We start from the raw sequence: 14,594 nt of genomic DNA, 5'->3' as shown, positions 1-14,594 counted from the left end.
AATAAACTGCAACCAACTGAACAAAGGGGCTACACAGATGAAGGGGTCTGTGTGGATTCAAAATAAAATCAACTTGTTCAGTGGGCCCTCTTGGGGTGCAGTAGTAACGTCCCTAACCCCTGGACTGAGACACCCAGATTCAAATCCCACCTGCACCAGAGGTGTGTGATAACATCTCAGAACAGTGTTTTAAAAAAAAAAAATCCTTTTTTCCTAATCAATGTAAACCCAGGCCTCCTAGTCCAGGGTTGGGGACACTACCACGGTGCCACAAGAGGACCCCTCGAGTTAACTCACCTGCACTTCTTAAACTAATGCCGAGAAGCATCAAACCATTTCTACCCAAAAGGACAAACAAGACCTTGGTTTAATGTTGTACTTGAATGATGGCACCTCTGACAGTGCAACAGCCCTCAGAATTACACTGAAGTATGAGCCGAGATTGTTTTGCTGAAGTCTTGAAATGGGACTTGATAACACAACCTTTTGATTCAGACGAGTGCTATTAACGGAGTCTCATTGTCTGGAACATGGCAGGGATGCAATGCGCTCAAAGAGAACCCCAAGACAAATCAAGTCTACTAGTTCTTGGCACACCAGTTATATCCTGATGCACAAAACTTCAGTTCATTTTTTACTTAGAATCTCCAAACACTAGACCACTACTCCCTAAATTCCTCAAGCCTTTAAAGATCTCCATCTTCTGAAACTGATAAATCAATGCTTTGTTTCGGTTTTTGATACTCTTGCATGTCCTCACACTTCTCCATTGTAACCTAACTCCTGTTACCATCTACACCCTTTTACTTATGTTGGGCGCAATGAGATTATGATTTCACCAGCTCAAAACTAAAACCATCCAACTGAATGTGAGGATGGTTTTGGATTATTAAGAGGATTTTGAAGCAAAGAATAAATGACAATAGTGTTTGAGGTATGAATCAGCCTAGACTGTTCATACCTTTAGTCACAATTATGGATATTGTACAATGGAAGGCATTGAGGGAACCATGAGGGTGGTGGGGGTGGTAACAAATAATTGGGTAAATAATAAGCAAAAGTATGCATAAATAGGTCATTGGCAATTTGGCAAGATGCAGCCAGCAAAGTCCAGAGGCATCAGTGCTGGGGCTTCAACCACAGTGTATTCATAATCTTTACAATTAGCTGGACCTAGAGACTAAGTACATGATCAACTTGACAGGAAAAACAGAAAAACAGCTTATTAAATAAATAGAAAAAAGGCTGCAGAACTCAACCTCCGAGTCTTGGTCAAAGAGTCACAAAAAGGCAGCAGGCGGACACAGCCAGTGATTAGGAAAAGTGAAACGTTGCTGTTTATTGCAAGGGGAATTGAACATAATAAGTAGGAGCAGGAGTAAGCCATTCAGCCCTTCAAGCTTCTTCTACCTTTCTATACAGTCACAGCCAAATTCAGCGCGGCCTCAACTACAATTTCTTGCCCACTCCCAATAACCCTTTAACCCATTACTAAAATAAAAATCTGTCCATCTCCTCCTCAAATATACTCAGTGTCCAGGCATCCACCATACTACAGATTCATGACAGTTTGAGAGAGTAATTCTTCCTCATCACTTTTTTAAAATCGACCATCCCTCGGCCTAAAACTTGTCATTGTAAATTGCCCCACAAGTGGATAACATCCTCTCTACATTTACTTTGTTCAAACTCTCTTCACAAGTCAAGCCTCTCATCTCTGGAATTAATCTCATGAACTTCCTTTGAACTACCTCCAATACAATTAAATCCTTCCTCAAGTAAGGGGACCAAAACTGCACGCATACTCCAGATGCAGTCTCACTAGTACCTTGTACAGTTGCAATAACACTTCCCTAATGTTATACTCCATTCTTTTGGCAATAAAGATAAAAGCAGAGATATTTTTCCACTGCTGCACGGCATTAACGAGACCACATTGAGATGACCACATCTATTGAACTGGTAAGAAGACCAAAACAAAGGTTCAGAGGATTGTTCCTGAGATGAGGGGTTACCTTATCAGGAAAGTTTGAGTCCATAGTGGGCGGCACGGTGGCACAGTGGCACAGTGGCTAGCACTGCTGCCTCGCAGCGCCAGAGACCCGGGTTCAATTCCCGACTCAGGCGACTGACTGTGTGGAGTTTGCACGTTCTCCCCGTGTCTGCGTGGGTTTCCTCCGGGTGCTCCGGTTTCCTCCCACAGTCCAAAGATGTGCAGGTTAGGTGAATTGGCCATACTAAATTGCCCGTAGTGTTAGGTAAGGGGTAAATGTAGGGGTATGGGTGGGTTTCGCTTCGGCGGGTCGGTGTGGACTTGTTGGGCCGAAGGGCCTGTTTCCACACTCTAATCTAATCTAATCTATATGTACTGGAGTTTATTGAGGGGGCAAATGACCTTCTTCTGCTTCCAATACATATGTGCAGTGACTTGGGAAAAGGCAAAACGGTAACCAGTGTTTCAAAATGGCAACCCAGCAAACTAGAATATTGCAACCGTATTAGACTACCAATAAAATTGATCACAAGGAACAAATTAAAAATTACCCAGTGTTTAAGTAGACTAATAAATGGCAGTCAAATTGGTTTCAGTAAGAAATGGTCCTTTCTGATGGGAAGCCTATCATGAATGTTGTCGAGCGTGTGTTGCTGGAAAAGCACAGCAGGTCAGGCAGCATCCGAGGAGGTGAGTCAATGTTTAGGGCATACCCCTTCATCAGAATGAGGCTTGTGGACTGAGGGCTGAGAGATAAATGAGAGGGAGGTGGAGGGGAAGGTAGCTGAGAAAGCAATAGGTGGATGAAGGTGAGGGAGAAGGTGATATGTCAGAGGGGGGAGTGAAATAGATGGATGGGAAAGGTGACGGACAGGTCAGGAGGGCCGTGCCGAGTTGGAGCCTTGGGATTGGGATAATGTGGGGGGTGGGGAAATGAGGAAGCTGTTGAAATCCACATTTAGTCCATATAATTGTATGGGATCTGAGGTGTTCTTCCTCCAGGTGTCGGGTGGTAACTCATAAATGCTGGTCTGGCTTACAGGCAGCATTCTTATATGACAGTTCAGGCCCCATTCCAGGAGGATATAACTTAACCTGACACTTCAGCGCAGCAATGGAGGTGATATATTCCAAGGGACACTAAACCAAACTGACTGCAGTAGAAGACGCAAAATGCTTCACTGAAAAGCAATGAAAGCATGTGATATCCTGATCAACATTTTTTCTCTCAACCAACAGCATCTTTCACACTGGCCATTCATCTCCTTGTTTTGTGACCTCAGCTGCTTTGCATGTCTAAAATACAGGCAATCACACTTCCCAAGTAATTTCTCAGCTATGAAGTACTTTGGGATATTCTGAAAGGCCCAATATAAGCCCAATTTATTCCTTTTGATGCACTTAGAAAGGCAGGTGATGACATATTAGTTATGTCACTAATCTAGTCATCCAGAGATTAAGGCTGAGCCACCATGCTGCCCACCAGCAAGGGAATGTTATTAGAGCTGAAAATGTGTTGCTGGAAAAGCGCAGCAGGTCAGGCAGCATTCAGGGAACAGGAGAATCGACGTTTCGGGCATAAGCCCTTCTTCAGCCATTCCTGAAGAAGGGCTTATGCCCGAAACGTCGATTCTCCTGTTCCCTGGATGCTGCCTGACCTGCTGCGCTTTTCCAGCAACACATTTTCAGCTCTGATCTCCAGCATCTGCAGACCTCACTTTCTCCTCAGGGAATGTTATTACCTTGGGGTGATTTGCTGAGGAGAACACCCCAAGAATGGCTGGACCTCCCTCCTGATAAAAAGCTTCAGATTCAAACAAATAGTCCTGGTAGACAATACCCTGAATTATTGGTTCAGTGGTTAGCACTGCTGCCTCACAGCACCAGTGACCCAGGTTTGATTCCATCCTGGGGTGACCACCTGCAGGTGCTCGTGTCTGCATGGGTTTCCTCCAGATGCTCAGGTTTCTTCCCACAATCCAAAGATGTGCAAATTTGGTGGACTGGCAATGCTAAATTACCCATAGTGTTCAGGGATGTGTAGGTGGGGTGCACTGGTCATGGGAGATGCAGGGAGGGGGTGTGTGATGCTCTTCGGAGGGTCAGTTTGGACCTGTTGGGCCAGGTGGCTTGTGTCCACACTGTAGGGATTTTATATTTAAAAAAAAGCCAAGCTGCATTTGATGAATTTCAATATGCATGAGATGCTGAATGCTAGGAGAAAGTATTAGAAGCATTAATTCATGTGCCACTGATCTAGTTAGAGAGAGGCTGGACAATCTGAGAATGATACCAGACGACAATTGAAGTTGAACATCCATTATTAAAGGTAAAGGAATATATCACTTTTATCATAAAAATCAGATAAAATGAAGGCTATCTTGCTGAACTGAAACTTTACATTGCTCAAGTCACATTGAGTGCTCCATTCAGTTTTAGAAACTGAGTCAGCAAAGTGCTGCATTATGGAACAGCAAATCAGAGCAGGACTTATACACTTAATGGTAAGGTCTAAGGAAGTGTTGCTGAACAGAGAGACCTTGGAGTGCAGGTTCATAGATCCTTAAAAGGAGAGTTGCAGATAGATAGGATAGTGAAGGTAGCACTTGGTGTGCTTTCATTTATTGCTCAGAGCATTGAGTATAGGGGTTGGGAGGTCATGTTGCTGCTGTACAGAACATTGGTTAGGCCGGTTTTGAAATATTGTGTGCAATTCAGGTCTCCCTGCTATAGGAAGGATGTTGTGAAATTTGAAAGGGTTCAGAAAAGATTTACAAGGATGTTGCCAGAGTTGGAGAATTTGAGCTAGAGGGAGAGGCTGAATAGGCTAGGGCTGTTTCCCTGGAGCGTCAGAGGCTGAGGGGTGACCTTATAAAGGTTTATAAATTCATGAGTAGCATGGATAGGATAAATAGACAAGATCTTTTGCCTGGAGTTGGGGAGTCCAGAACTAGAGGGCATAGGTTTCCGGTGAGAGGGGAAAGATAGAAAAGGGACTTAAGGGGGCAACATTTTCACACAGAGGGTGGTACTTGCATGGAATGAGCTGCCAGAGGAAGTGGTGGAGGCTGGTACAATTGCAGCATTTAAAAGGCATGTGGATAGGTATATGAATAGGCAGGGTTTAGAGGGATATGGCGAAAGTGAGGACTGCAGATGCTGGAGATCAGACTCAAGATTAGAATGGTGCTGGAAAAGCACAGCAGGTCAGGCAGCATCCAAGGAGCAGGAAAATCAGCCTTTCAGGCAGGAGCCATTCTTGATGAAGGGCTCCTGCCCGAAACATCAATTTTCCTGCTCCTCGGATGCTGCTTGACCTGCTGTGCTTTCCAGCACCACTCTAATCTTAGAGGGATATGGGCCAAGTGCTGACAAATGGGACTAGATTAGGTTAGGATATCTGGTCAGCATGGATGAGTTGGACCAAATGGTCTATTTCGGATTACAGGGATAACCCTTAATGGTAGAGAATACTACTGAGAGTGAATACTGAGAGCAAAGTCTTGATACTTTAGCTTTAAAATTATTTAAGAGATACACAAAATACCAGTGAGCAAGCTGAAATTAGTTCAAGACTAAACTCAGCCTAATGGTAAGGAAGAAGCCTGCATATAACATCATTCAATACTGAAAGAATATCAAATGTATCGAATGCCAGTCAAATCTACTACAAGTCAGTAAATCTTTGGTGTCGGGAACAGCCATCTATGGGTGGATAAGATAAACTACTTTGTGTATTTACACTCATTTTTGTGAAGACTACCTAACATGCTTACCATTGTTCCAAAAGGAATAGCTCGTGAAGCATGATAATACATTGCAATGAAATTTATGAAGAATGCAGTTCCGCACACCATGGCTGGGATCAAGAATGCTCCAATGAACATCTGCTTTATCCACCTTCTGCCTGTTTATAAATAAAAAGTAGAAAGCAAAATTAAAGCTCATTTCAAACAACTTCACCTATTCACAGAGAAAGCAAGGAACTGCATTTACATAACATCTTTCACAGGCCAAGGAAACTCAAATGACTTTCCAGTTAATAAATTATATTCCTCCCGATGTGCAGCAAATGTTTCATTCTCTCAAGTTCCCCAAACCTGACACCAAAATGTGTTGCTGTGCGTGCGTGGCAAATTGACCTCTGCCTGGCCGAGGTAGAACACCACCAACTCCTGGATACCTACACCTTGAACATAACCACCAGTGAACATCAAGCCTTTGTTTCAAAGATTGCCACTGGCAAGCACCTCTAAGCACAGTCCACAAATCTACTGATTTCTGCCTCCTTTATTGGATCCTCAAACAGGACAGCTCCATGAGGCCACTGTTTCAACCTGTTCTGTGTACTCTAACTTGTATCACTCAGAACTAATTTTTTCGCACCTTGTCTAGTCTCTACCCACCCCCTTGTGACTCTTTCAATACCAATCGGTCACTAAACTGTTTCCTAATTGAAATTGACGAATTTTCTCGGCACATCTATTCTCGAGCGGGAAGGCTCCAATGCTATCATTTCTCTTTTGACCGGAAACCCAGTCACACTCCACCCCACACCACTTGAACTGGTTCTCACATGGAACAATTTCTCCTTTGTCTCAATTTACTTGTCCCAATGCAGGACGTTGTCATGGAAACCTGCACAGGTCCCGTGTGTGTTTTTTTTGAGAGATACTTGGAACATTCCTTGTTTTGGTCATACTCAGGTCCACTGCCTCACCCCTTTTGTCTGTGACTACGTAACTTTATTCAGGGGTCCAGGTAAACAATAACGTGCTCGCAATTCTTTAAATTTAGTACACTGCACTCACTCTGCTCTACATGAAGTGAGGAGAAACCAGGAAATTACAGAACCGGCAGTGTAACATTGATGGTGGGGATGTTACTAGAATCTATTGTCATTTAAGAAAGACATGTGTTAATAAAAGAGAGCAGCTGGCATGGGCTTGAGAGAGTCTAGCTGGCAGGGGGGTGGGAACTTATGCAGGGAGACAGAATTGAAGGAAATAAGGGCAAAAACAAAAGACAGAATGGGAAATGAGAAAAGTGATTCAAGGTCAAGAATCAAACAGGATTATAGCACAAAATAATACAAATGGGATTAAAAACGTGAAAAAGACAAATCTTAAGGCCAGGTGTCTTAATGTGCAGAACATTTACACAAGTCCGTGTGGATAAATTAACAGCACAAACAGGTAAGTAAGTAAACAAATAAACATTAATACAATCTGGCTTAAAAAGCAGAGCTGATGATATGAAGCTGTTTAGATTTCAGTAAAGGGGACAAAGGGATTGATTCTGACAGAAATATAGAGTACGAGAATATGCTTGTGGGGAGGCATGCAAACTCATGGTAAATGCTTCGATAGATATGTGAAGACAAAAAGAATAGTGAAGACAAATATTACAGTGAGGAGTGGGGCAGCTTATAATGAGGAACAAAGAAATAGCAGCCCAATTAAATACAGATTTTGGTCTGTCTTCACAATAATAGTTCAAATATTGCCCCAAAAATGTTGGGGAACACAGGACCTAACGAGCTGGTGAATTGGAGAATATTATTAGTAGGAAAGTGGCATTGGAGAAAATGGTGTGATCAAATGCTGAAAAATATCAGTGCCTGATAATTTACATCCTGGAGTATATAAGTGCTCTGGAAATAGTGGTCATCTTTCAAGATTCTATGGACTCTGGAACATTTCCTATGGAGTGGAAGATAGCTAATATAACCCCACTAGAACTGGGGTTAGCTAGAATTGGTCGTGGGGAAAATGTTGGAGGTCATTATAAAAGATTTAATAGCAGAGTATTTGGAAAACAGTGACAAGATCAGACATAGTCAGCATGGATTTTGCGTGGGAAATCATACTTTCCAAATCTACTGGAACTTTGAGAGGATGTAACTAGTGGAGTTGCTATGCGGGAAGAGAATTGGAAAAATTGTTTTTTTGTTTCCTGCATGCCAACCAGGCCTCTAACCATGCCAGGACACTACCTTAATCCTACATGCTTTAATTTTACATACTCAACTCTTACGTGGAACTTTATCAAAAGCTTTCTGAAAGTCCAAGTTAAATTCCATATTTAAAGAAACATGCAGAAAAAACGAGAGAGAAAACTGACAGGGAGTCCAGAGCAAGGAGTCACAGTCTAAGGATACAAACTAGGCCACTGAGGACTGAAACAAGGAGAAATGTATTCATTTAATGACTGGTGGGCATGTGGAATTCTTTGTCACAGAAAGCAATTCCAAACAAAACATAATGTTTTCAAGAATTAATTAGATATAGTTTGCAGGGATCAAAGGGAAGACAGCGGGAATAGGTACCGAGGGAGCTGATCAGCCATGATCATATCAAAGGCCCCGAAGGCTTGAAGAGCCAAATGGGCCTACTCTTGTTCATTTTTATTCCATTTCTCGGACTTGTTAAAGGCAAACTGCACCAATCTAACTTTAATGACAGTCATAAAGCATTGAACCAGTCCAAGCCGAACATACTCCCACCTACTTGGTCACAGCCCATATCCCTCAAAACCTCTCCTATTTTTGTACTTATCCAAATGTCTTTTAAATGTTGTAATTGTACCCACATCACCCCTTATATCTTTTTTAAACCTTTCTCCTCTCACCTTAAAAATGTGTCCCATAGTCTTGAAATTCCGCCATACTAGGGAAAAGATAACTATCCATAGGGGCTCAGTGGTTAGCACTGTTGCCTCACAGCACCAGGGTCCCAGGTTCGATTCCAGTCTCGGTTGACTGTCTGGGTGGAGTTTGCACATTCTCCCAGTGTCTGTGTGGGTTTCCTCCAGGTGCTCCAGTTTCCTCCCACAATCCAAAGATGTGCAGGTCAGGTGAATTGGCCATGCTAAACTGCCCAAAGTGTTAGGTGTACTAGTCAGAGGGAAATGGGTCTGGGTGGTTACTCTTCGGAGGGTCGGTGTGGACTGATTGGGCCAAAGGGCCTGTTTCCTCACTGTAGGGAATCTAATCTAAACTCATTATTTTATTAACTTCTATAAGGTTGCCTCTCAAACAAGGTGACAGAAAAGGGTGATCAACGTATTGAAGTAAATATTGTCTTTCATAACTTTTAGAAGGCATTCAATGAAGTGTTGCAAAGGCAGTTTAAGACGGAAGCCCATTTAATTGAGGACAATGTGGTAATTTGAATGCATAATTGATACTCTGACAGGAAGCAAAGGGTTGATGTTATGTGGACGTTTTTGGCAGTAAGCTGGTTTGTTGTGGTGCTCCCAAAGCATTAGCTTTGGTCCTGTAACTCTTGTAAATGATCTGGACTTGGGTGCAGGGAGAAGCGTTATAATACTTAGAGATGGTGTGAAGCTTGGGAAAGTAGATCATGATCCTGACAATACCCAGTCAAAAATCAGTTCCTTAGAAACTGATGATGGGAGGAGACAGGATATTGAAGACAAGGCTCAATATTTATTTACTTTATTTCTGTGTATCACAAAAAATTGTGGTGCCGAATTTGAGATGGTAGCGTAACTGTAAATAACAAAAGCAGCAAAGGAGCAATGGAAGTGACAGGATCATGCAAGCATAAGCAACACTGCAGACCAAATAGGAGCCAAATAGAAACTTCATGAGTGCTTGGCATTCCTCACATAAAAGTACGCCGGGGGTCAGCTATTCCTAGAGGTTACATAAACTCTATTTAAGACAGTGTGAAACAAGTGGTGCTGTTTAAATAGCAATGGAAGGGAACCAAAGGGCAGTTTCCATTCCTCAGTTTTCCAGCAGTAATAGAAGCCTATTATTGGGAGGATGTGAAAACATAGCAAATGTGTGATTCAATTACCTTCAAGATTCTCACACTTGCGCGAACTAACCAGATCACTCTGCATCTCAGCTAAGGCGACAGATGAGTTGCAATTTGATTCAGGAATGAAAAGAAAAAAAGCCAACCATAATTCATGGAACTGCTAAGTTAGCCAGGGAAATCTCTCGGATAGTATTGGACAGAATGTCATGCAAAATCTTCTGCAGTTGAATGGCCAATCATTTTCTGGTCTAGTTTCAAACTCAAGTATAAGTCAAAATCAGAGATTCAAGCTCACGAAGCTCATCTCTTAACATCCTGAATTTCTAACTGCATCCTAAACTGACATTCTGGTCTTCATTACCTTGCCTGGCAAGTCAGTGGAAAGAATTTCAGGGAGTTTAGAAGGCACTCAATTTTTTAAAAATAGATTTTTCACAGTGTGGAAACATTCAGCCCAACAAGTCCACACCAACCCACCAAACAGCATTCCACCCAGACCTAATCTCCTCCTCTACCCCTGTAACGTGTAATCTGTTAAATTTATTTCTACCTATTCTTCACTAATTTTCCTTTATGTTTGTGGCTGCCCCAAAGCAGTATTGCAGTAGCTCCTAGACATTTACATGCAATCGAAAATACTAACCATCACAAAGGAATTCCTATGAAACAATGACACAATATTTTTACATCATGGATAAAAAGACCAAGTGTTGATTGGGAGGGTGTTATTTGCACTGTGTGGTGGATGAGTGAGCATTGTTGAAGCTCCATGAGGGTTCTTCTGTCTTTAATATGCTTATCGCAAGTACAAAACGCGAGGGAGGACTTAAAAATACGGTTACAGATGTTTTAGCTCTGATTCACAACAGCAACTAGAAAATCAATTTTTACAATATTCAGTTCAACTACAACCTTTGTTTATGACTGAGCTTTTCAATCAGAATGACTTCTCATGATACAAAAACAAATTGGAGAATCTCGGCAGGTCTGACAGCATCTGTGGAGAGAAAATAGAGCCAGCATGTCTAGTCCAGGAACCCTTCTTCTAATATTCGAAATGTTAAGTGATTTCTCTTCACAGATACTGCCTGACCTGCTGAGTTTCTGAACTAAGTTCCGTTTTGTTCATTTCAGATTCCCGGCATCTGCAATTCTTTGTTTTATTTTAGGGACCTTCCATAGAAGGTCAATTAAGGTGATGAACAGCCAGGGAGCTTTGCTAGGTAAATCAAAGAGTAGATGAAATTCCACAGCATAATTATAATGGTAAATTTTAAAATAAGCTACGAAAAACTTCCAGTAAGTTATCCAAACAAGTTGGGCAGATGGATGTTTGCTTTAAAACTTTATTATTTTTTTCCTCCAGAGAAGATGAGTCATCGGTATTAATTTTTAAAATACCCAGAATATTTCAGTGTTCGACTAACACCACAAACACCAGTTCAGCTGCTGCATGCAGTAAAATGTAAGCAGGTCCCATACTACCAAAATCCAGTTGTCCACAGATTATCTTACCACAGTGATCATTACACTTTATAATGGAATACCATATGGTGCTAACAAAATTAGCAACAGTAAAAAGCCATTTGGATGAACAGACCCAGCCTTGTTGTTTAGTGGAAAAGCGCAGCAGGTCAGGCAGCATCCAAGGAGCAGGAGAATTGACGTTTCAGGCACGAGCCCTTCTTCAGGAAGGGCTTCATTCCTGAAGAAGGGCTCATGCCTGAAACGTCGATTCTCCTGCTCCTTGGATGCTGCCTGACCTGCTGCACTTTTGCAGCCACACATTTTCAGCTCTGATCTCCAGCATCTGCAGTCCTCACTTTCTCCTTGCTGTTTAGTGAACAAGCTTCCTTTTTCACCACAAATTCTCTCTTTAACCCGTTTATGCTGTCCCTTTTGATTGTTTTCCTATGAGATTTAATCCATAACTCCTCTCCATTCCACAACAGCATTATAGATTAGTCCCTAGTTCCTTGAGAGTTAAACTTATTCTCTTGGCTCTTCAACCTTTGCTTTTATAAGTTTGCTTGGCTTAATTATGTTAATTCTTTTCAATCTTAAAAATATCCATTTGGCCATCTCAAAATTTTCCTGTTTTTAATTAACTATGGATTAACCTATTCCAAGAATTTATTCTTAATTCAGGACTCCAAGAATGGAATTGTGCTTATCATCAGCTTCTCTAAACATGTATATTGCACCAAAACCAAGAAGAAAATCAAAGCTATCCTAAGAGTAAAAATCCACAAGACAGCTGCAGCCTGAGGCCTCCCCGACTCATGCAACAAATAAAAACTTTCCAATTCAATTAATGCATTCAACAGCTTCATGAATGGTTCCAGAGTTTTAATCTGAGATCCCCAACAATCCATCCATTTGCTGATCACTGTGAGAGATACTCTCTGGAATTGTCTTACATTTGATTGGCTTGACCCTGAGACCAATCTTCCAGTCAACAAGATCAAATATATTTCCTCATTGGTATCAAAATGCAAATATATCTTGATGGTGCTATTAACCAAAACCAGATACATTGCTTAATTCACATACTAATCTTTTGCTCACAATTGTTTAGCTCTGTTTATCTCATGAGTCATGTTCTACAGGCCATGATGTGGATGAGCCAGTATTGGACTGGGGTGTACAAAGTTAAGAATCACAGCTCCATATTATAGTCCAACAGGTTTATTTGGAAGCACTAGCTTTCGGAGCGCCGCTCCTTCGTCAGGTGGTTGTGGAGTCCAAGATCACAAGACACAGAAATTATAGCAAAAGGTTACAGTGATAGAAGTCTTTCATAGAACATAGAACATAGAACAATACAGCACAGAACAGGCCCTTCGGCCCACGATGTTGTGCCAAACTTCTAACCTAGATTAAGTACCCATCCATGTACCTATCCAAATGCCGCTTAAAGGTCGCCAATGATTCCGACTCTACCACTCCCACGGGCAGCGCATTCCATGCCCCCACCACTCTCTGGGTAAAGAATCCACCCCTGACATCTCCCCTATACCTTCCACCCTTCACCTTAAATTTATGTCCCCTTGTAACACTCTGTTGTACCCGGGGAAAAAGTTTCTGACTGTCTACTCTATCTATTCCTCTGATCATCTTATAAACCTCTATCAAGTCACCCCTCATCCTTCGCCGTTCCAACGAGAAAAGGCGGAGAACTCTCAACCTATCCTCGTATGACTTCCTCTCCATTCCAGGCAACATCCTGGTAAATCTTCTCTGCACCCTCTCCAAAGCTTCCACATCTTTCCTAAAGTGAGGCGACCAGAACTGCACACAGTACTCCAACTGTGGCCTAACCAAAGTCCTGTACAGCTGCAACATCACTTCACGACTCTTGAATTCAATCCCTCTGCTAATGAACGATAATACTCCATAGGCCTTCTTACAAACTCTATCCACCTGAGTGGCAACCTTCAAAGATCTATGTACATAGACCCCAAGATCCCTCTGTTCCTCCACCTGACTAAGAACCCTACCATTAACCCTGTATTCCGCATTCTTATTTGTTCTTCCAAAATGGACAACCTCACACTTGGCAGGGTTGAACTCCATCTGCCACTCCTCAGCCCAGCTCTGCATCATATCTAAGTCCCTCTGCAGCCGACAACAGCCCTCCTCACTGTCCACAACTCCACCTATCTTCGTATCATCTGCAAATTTACTGACCCACCCTTCGACTCCCTCATCTAAGTCATTAATAAAAATTACAAACAGCAGAGGACCCAGAACTGATCCCTGCGGAACTCCACTTGTAAAAGTCGGGTAAATCCTGTACTTGTTCAAGACCTCTCCTATCTCTTCCGACTCAATACACAGTCTCCCACTACTGTCCTTGATCGGACCTACCCTCGTTCTCGTCATTCTCAGGTTTCTCACATACGCATGAAATGCCTTGGGGTTATCCTTGATCCTATCCGCCAACGATTTTTCATGCCCTCTCTTAGCTCTCCTAATCCCTTTCTTCAGGTCCCTTCTGGCTATCCTGTATCCCTCCACTGCTCTGTCTGAATCCTGTTTCCTCAACCTTATGTAAGCCTCCTTTCATCTTTTCGAATGCAGGTTTCAGTTCATTAATATGTAAATCCCACCTTCCCGAGATGACTTAAGGTATTATAACAAAGGGTGACATCTCAGCTCAGACGATGCATGAAAGGTGCGAGGTCAGAATCTGTCTGCATTCCAATCTTGAGTCAGACTGGTTCTATTTCCAAAGTGGAATTTACAAAATATTACATGGATTGACTGCCAACAGATTGAGTGTTTTTTGAGCAAAAATAGAACGTTCTGCAAATACAAATTCTTCCCATAGACCTGTATGTGTTTGTGGGTATGTGAGAGACAGACAGACAGAGAAAGAGAGAGAGCGAGAGCGAGAGCGAGAGCGAGAGCGAGAGCGAGAGCGAGAGCGAGAGCGAGAGCGCGAGAGAGAGAGAGAGCGAGAGCGCACACAAGAGACAGCACGTGAATGTGCGCACGTGAGTGCATGAGTGTGTGTGTGTGTTTGCTTGTGTGAACGCTTGGTAAAGTGTGGGAGAGGGTGTGGTGGAGTATAGGCCTGTGAGAGGGTGTCTGCATAAGTGAAAGTGTGGGGTGTGTGTATGAGAGAGAGTCTGCGTACGTGTGCACATATGTAGGGTGTGTGCGCGCGTGTGTGAATGTGTGCGCGTGCGTGACAGCGTGTATAGCGTAATGGGGTCACCTGTTGTTGTGACATGAACACAAGATCCTGGTTGAGGCCACCCTCATGGGGACCACACACACACTTTACCAAGCTTTCACACTCTCTC

At 42.6% G+C, this 14,594-nt stretch overlaps 1 protein-coding gene across 1 annotated transcript in view; it reads right to left on the bottom strand.

Annotated features, from left to right (window-relative positions):
* Window positions 1-14,594, bottom strand: part of tm9sf3 (transmembrane 9 superfamily member 3) — a 155,816-nt gene that overhangs the window by 52,827 nt on the left and 88,395 nt on the right. Inside the window, exon 9 of the mRNA XM_043678647.2 lies at window positions 5,770-5,900. Coding sequence (XP_043534582.1) covers window positions 5,770-5,900 — 131 coding nt within the window. The remainder of the gene's footprint in view (window positions 1-5,769; window positions 5,901-14,594) is intronic.

Source organism: Chiloscyllium plagiosum, unplaced genomic scaffold (assembly GCF_037043375.1).
Source record: "Chiloscyllium plagiosum isolate Xiang-an unplaced genomic scaffold, Cpla_swu_hap1 HiC_scaffold_43, whole genome shotgun sequence".
In the NCBI taxonomy this organism is placed as follows: domain Eukaryota; kingdom Metazoa; phylum Chordata; class Chondrichthyes; order Orectolobiformes; family Hemiscylliidae; genus Chiloscyllium; species Chiloscyllium plagiosum.
This window is presented reverse-complemented; position numbering and strand designations above follow the sequence as displayed.